General features: G+C 44.5%; 1 protein-coding gene across 1 annotated transcript in view; it reads left to right on the top strand.

The window, feature by feature from the left end:
* The first annotated feature begins 3,111 nt into the window (after nucleotides 1–3,111).
* PHEX (phosphate regulating endopeptidase X-linked) overlaps nucleotides 3,112–6,000 on the top strand; it is a 110,086-nt gene continuing 107,197 nt past the window's right edge. Inside the window, exon 1 of the mRNA XM_075775052.1 lies at nucleotides 3,112–3,775. Within this exon, the coding sequence (XP_075631167.1) occupies nucleotides 3,664–3,775 (112 nt within the window). The 5' untranslated portion in view covers nucleotides 3,112–3,663. The remainder of the gene's footprint in view (nucleotides 3,776–6,000) is intronic.

The raw sequence follows: 6,000 nt of genomic DNA, 5'->3' as shown, positions 1-6,000 counted from the left end.
GGGAAAGACACTTACGCTATGCCACAGTGTAAATAAGCCCACAAACCCAAACTTAGAGAAGTCACGCTGTTTCTGGCAGCTGATTTGTGATTTTCTTGCCAGAAGGATCATGTGCTGCTTGGTGCTGATTCTCCAGAGATGTCCTGTAGTTGAAGCTTGCTGGTTCTTGTTGGGATATCTCCATGCTTCCATAGCCCACACCTTCATTTTGGCTAAGGTTCCTATTTGAGAGGGGACTGAATTGTCCAGCCTCTCCCTCTTATATGCCCTTTCTTGCCCCTCCCCCCCAAATTTCCGAAGGGAAATAACTGATTGCTGCTTTGCAGTGTTGAAATCTGTTCTTGGTTTCTGGCCTGATGATGTCCTAGAAAGAGATCATATCTTGAAAGCAAAATGCTGTTAGTGAAACACTAATAGAGCATGATATTCAGTATGTGTTAGCCTGTAGTACTTCTCTAGGGAGCAAAACTTTAAAGTTAAAAAGAATGGAGAAATTTCAGTAGGGATGTGATCATCTCATGTTAGCTGGTGGTATATAAAGCTGATGGACAGTATGTATAGGTCTAATAACTGTTCAGCACTTGTACTGTCAGTGGTTCAATACTGACATAGAAGGAAAACCATCACGCAACAATAGCAAATGCTTGTCAAAGGGTCCTTTTGAGATTTCTTCAGCGTTCGGGTCATGGGCAAAGTTGATTAAGTGTTGAGATCCCAGCATGTCCATGCATTTTCTGTGTCAACACCCTGCCCTTTTGGCAGCCTCTTCGAGACTCCTAGTGATTTGAGATATGAAGACTCAGTAGCACCAATGTCACTTAAATACCTTTTCAAACCTGTGCTGGTAACAGACTTGTGCTGGGGATTGTTTATTACCAGGGATCTGCTCACGCCCATGGAGTCATTTGTGCATGAATGGGAACTCTTGTACTGGGAGGTATGTGGTCCTCCTGGTTCCATGGCATCATTTCCCTCTTCCTCAACCGATAGATGTCAAAAATCACGGGTTAAATATGGAACAAGTAGGCAGGTGTGGTGGGTTGACCCTGGCTGAGGGCCAGGTGCCCACCAGAGCCGCTCTATCACTCCCCTCTTTCATTAGACAGGGGAGAAAAGGTACAACGAAAAAAAACTTATGGGTCAAGATAAGGACAGGGAGAGATCACTCACTAATTATCGTCACGAGCAAAACAGACCGAACTTAGAGAGGGAATTCATCTTATTTATTACTAAGCAAAACCGAGTAGAGGAATGAGAAATAAAACCAAATCTTAAAACACCTCCCCCCACCCCTGCCATCTTCCCGGGCTCAACTTCACTCCTGGCTTCAACCTCCGCCCCCCTCAGCGGCACAGGGGGATGGGGAGTGGGGGTTACGGTCAGTTCATCACGCGGTGTTTCTGTTGCTTCTTCATCCTCAGGTGGAGGACTCCTCTCATTGTTCCCCTGCTCCAGCGTGGGGTCCCTCTCACGGGAGACAGTCCTTCACGACCTTCTCCAACGTGGGTCTCTGCCACGGGGTGCAGACCTTCAGGAGCAAACTGCTCCAGCGTGGGTCCCCCACGGGGTCACAAGTCCTGTCAGCAAACCTGCTCTGGCATGGGCTCCTCTCTCCACGGATCCACAGGTCCTGCCAGGAGCTTGCTCCAGCGCGGGCTTCCCACGGGGCCACAGCCTCCTTCAGGTGTCTCCACCTGCTCCGGCGTGGGGTCCTCCACGGGCTGCAGGTGGAATCGCTACACCCCCTCATCCTCCCTCCATGGGCTGCAGGGGGACAGCCTGCTTCACCATGGTCTTCACCATGGGCTGCAGGGGAATCTTGCTCTGGTGCCTGGAGCACCTCCTCCCCCTCCTTCTGCACTGACCTTGGTGTCTGCAGAATTTCTTACATCTTCTCACTCCTCTCTCTGGCTGCAAAAGCGCTCTCTCACTGTTTTTTTTCCTTCTTAAATATGTTATCACAGAGGCGCTGATTGGCTCGGCCTTGGCCAGCGGTGGGTCTGTCTTGGAGCCGTCTGGCATTGGCTCTGTCAGACACAGGGGAAGCTTCTAGCAGCTTCTCATCGAAGCCACCCCTGTAGCCCCCCCCGCTACCAAAACCTTGCCACGCAAAACCAACACAGCAGGTGAAAAGAAACAAATGCTGTTTTCCTGTTTTGTGCCAAGCAGAGATAAGAATGTCCTCCTGGAGCTTGCTGGCGAAGAGGGACAGGAATAAGAAATGAAGGAATCCTGTTTGCAGGACCCTAGCTAGGCTGTAGCGGGGGTTGAGGGGTGAGGGGTTTCAGGACCTTCAAACTCTAAGTTTTCTTGTGGATGGAGTGCGTTTTCCCTTTATGCACGTTTTGGATCCAGGACAATTTGCGTGCAGGTGCTCATAGGGACAAACGTTTGGTCTCCAAACCGATAACTTTGCCATCACACATACCTTATGACATGCCTTTCTTCTCTCTACTTGTGCGGGGGTTTTTTAAATCGGGATGAGCGGGGGCTGAGATATGAACTCATAAATCTGCATAGAAGTAACTCAGACACATAAACTCTTACTGGGAGCATGAGCATGGCGCTGCCTCTCCCAGCATCCTTATGTTTTGCATGGGAGTCCAGCTCTGGAGGAAGCGAGAGCTCCTCAGAAGGCTGAATGTCACAGTCAGCTCAGACGATTCACCCTGAAATGATTAATTCCATTACTTGATGAATGGAGAAACTTTGCTACCTGGAAAGGGGATCACCAAATCTAAGTCAGAAACTAAGAAATTCATGAGAATAAGGCTTCTATTTTTTTTTTATTTCCCCATCAACTTGAAGTGCCAAATAGATACTTTCCACTAAGCTCATAGTAGTACTTGAGTTGGAAGTATAGGATCATCTCCTAAGATTCATTGTGTATCAGCAAGGACTGAAATATCTTGCCAGGAAAAAAGAGAAATCTAGCTCTTAAAGCAGCACTGTTCTGTAGGTTGTGCTGATTATTGCTTTGTGCTGCATGACTGTGATTTTTGGCATGCGGTGTCACATACCAAATTCCCAAAATAAAATGCTACATGATATTCTAAGAGCTCTTAAGAAGCTTTAAAAAGGGATTTATCTGCTGAGTGCGTATCTCTTCTGGTGAAGCCAAATGATGCAGCAGGAATGGTTTGAGGAGGAAACTTTAGTCAGCAGATAATTAGTCTTTTTAAATAAGTGCAAGGGGGGAAAAAACAAAACCTTCCACCAGTCTCATGCTTGTACAGTTGTCAGCAATCCTGCTTTGATTGTAAAGGGTTTACAGCTATATGTTTGAATAGCTAAAACATCTGTTCAGCAACATTGTGAAATCCTGGTGTTCGGAACCCCTGATAAGGGGGACTGCCGAGCGATTGGCTCGTAGAGGCTCTACAGGCAGCACGGGCTGTACACGCAGTGGTCACCGCTCGCCTTTCCTCCTCCTGGCCAGAGGAAAACGTAGGAGACAGCTACTCTTTTACAAGTGATTTTCCTTTGAGAGGGAGAGAGCAGGAAGTGCCTAGGAAATGGTTCACGACAGAAACCTGGAGCTGTAAATAGAAGAGAGGAGGACGAGGAGAGCTCGTGCAGTTTGTGAACGGTTGAAATACCCGTACCGCAGCAGCAGAGGAAAACCAGGCTTCTGCGAGAGCGAGCACGTCCTGAGCCATCCCAATGGAAGGAGAGACGGTACCCGAGACCAGGAGAGCCGCCAGCAAAGCCACCCACATCGCCCTCGGCGTCTTTGTGAGCGGCACCGTTGTGCTTGGCACCATGCTTTTCTTGGGTAAGTGAAACGGTCGAGGCTCACCTGAACAAAATCCTCCCCCGAAACTGTCCGTTCAGTGCCGGTGTTTGTGCTCCACAACGTGTTTTGGTGAAAATCTCGGTCTCTTCTTCTTTTCCCCCACCCCTGAGTTTTATATTTGCTGTGAAATGGAAACGTATCAGGAAAGGGATTTGCTGTGGGATCATAAGAGCTGGAAGCTGCAACGTGAGCTCATGTAACTTTTGAATGCTGAATTTAAATTTGGATGCTCAGTTGAATGTGTTCTAGCCAGAACTGGGTTCTTTTACAGAAAGGGAAGAAACGGGTGAAATTATGCACATTGGTAGTGCTGATTGCGAGCTTGCAGATTGTGACTGATGTGGGCTAATATTCTCTGTTTCCTGAATATGAATCTGTAGCGCACACATCTTATGGAATCTTTTGGGTTTTCCTTCATTTGGTTTTCATTTAGGGCTTGACTAAAATTCCTGTAGAAGGCTTCAATAATGCATGTGCTTGCACATTTTTTAGATGTTTCTGTTCTTCTACGATGGATTGCAAAGTCGTCTTTGCAAAAATCATAAAGAGTGCATCCGGGATGAAATTAAAATGTTTTGATCAGATCTATAAGCTGTAACTGGACACAATAGAAAAGGAATTAGTTTTTCCTTGCCAGGATTTGGAATCATCTGTAGATTGGTTTTATTGGAATATCATATGGAAGCATACGCCTACACCTATAAAATGATGTGAAGAAGTATAAATGTACCCAGGAACTACCAGGCAGAGAAAAAAAAAAACCAAGCAGTGTTGTATCCTGTCAGAGCTTGTGGAGACAGATCCTCTTTTGAAATAATTGAGCCCAACTTTTCATTTCTTTAGACCAACACAGATTTCCCTGGACTGGAGGGAACTTAGCCTCTCAGCATATCTTCGGCTTCCCTCCGATCTTTTAGGATCTTGTGATCTTGTTTGAAAGGTCTGCTTTGTTTATAATCACAACAGAGAAAACTATGCCAGGTTTCCTATAGAATATTTCAAGCACCAGGCTCACACTCGGTCAGTGTTTTTCTGCTCTAGAGCAAGTTCTACAAACATTTGCAGGCAAGTAGCTTTTGTGTATGTAAGTAATCCCACTCAATTCAACAAAACTCTTTAAAAATGTGAGCAGGATTGAATCCTCAAGTTGTTAGTGCAAAATACTATTTCTAGATGAAAAATAATGTTTTTCGCTTAAAGAATACAATATCAAACACCAGGGAGTATAATGGAGAGACTTTATTTCTTTTTTTAAGCTCTAGATTGTTTATTGCTTGTAAAAAGCAACCAATGTTTACCACCATAGCTTGTCAGAGATAGAAGTACTTCATCCATAGACCAGATGTGAAAATTCAAGCAAATATATTAATTCTTAGAGATAGTTTTCTAAGTGTGCTGAGGTCTATTCCATAGGCAGGGATTCAGTGTCAAAATTTTCATTGGCATAACTGCTAAGAAAATAAAAATGCTGGCTTTGGATCAACCAAAATGTTTTTGGGATTTGTTTGGAAAGTGTCTGAGGTTTTCAACCAAAAATAAAGGAAAAAAGTTAAATTATTTTGGTTTAACATTTTGTCAATCCAATGTTTCCATGTTTCATTGACACTGTGTTTTGTCTGCAAGTTTGAGTTTAACTCTTTCAGTTTTGTGAAACTGTAGAAAAGGAGATCATTATTTCAGGCACCTCAGGATGACTTTTTTCTTCAGCTTTCATTTAATCTGAAAAACTTGCTGTTTCTGGTAAACCTGAAACAATTTTCCTCATTTTTACAGCCTGAGCAATGAAACGTAGCTTCCTCCTGCTTGTCTCCTTTCTTCTCAGAGTTCCTACAACTCTAAGAGAAGTCTGGGAGAATCACTTATTTTTATTTACCATTACTTGCTCGTACCGTGACTTCAGCGGGGAGTCACTTGGCATCAGGCAGCTTTGAACCTCAATTCGGTAGCCTCTTCTACTGACCTGGTAGCCCTTCTCAGATTATAGAAATACCCACATTATTTGTGTCTGCATATTTACATGTCTTTTCCCCTTTCAAATTTTTTGGGGGAACTTAATTACAGTTTATGTTTACTGAAGAATCTGGAAACAGGCTTATAAAGGAAGAAGCTGGGACACTGAGTGTTATAACCACAACTGTAGGTAATAACGTAATGGTTAGTTCTCTTAACAGCAGCAAAAAGGCGAGAGACCAAAACCAGGCAAA

Source organism: Balearica regulorum, chromosome 1 (assembly GCF_011004875.1).
Source record: "Balearica regulorum gibbericeps isolate bBalReg1 chromosome 1, bBalReg1.pri, whole genome shotgun sequence".
NCBI classification, from domain to species: Eukaryota; Metazoa; Chordata; class Aves; order Gruiformes; family Gruidae; genus Balearica; species Balearica regulorum.
Note: the sequence above shows the minus strand (reverse complement) of the source record. Positions and strands in the feature narration are given on the sequence as shown.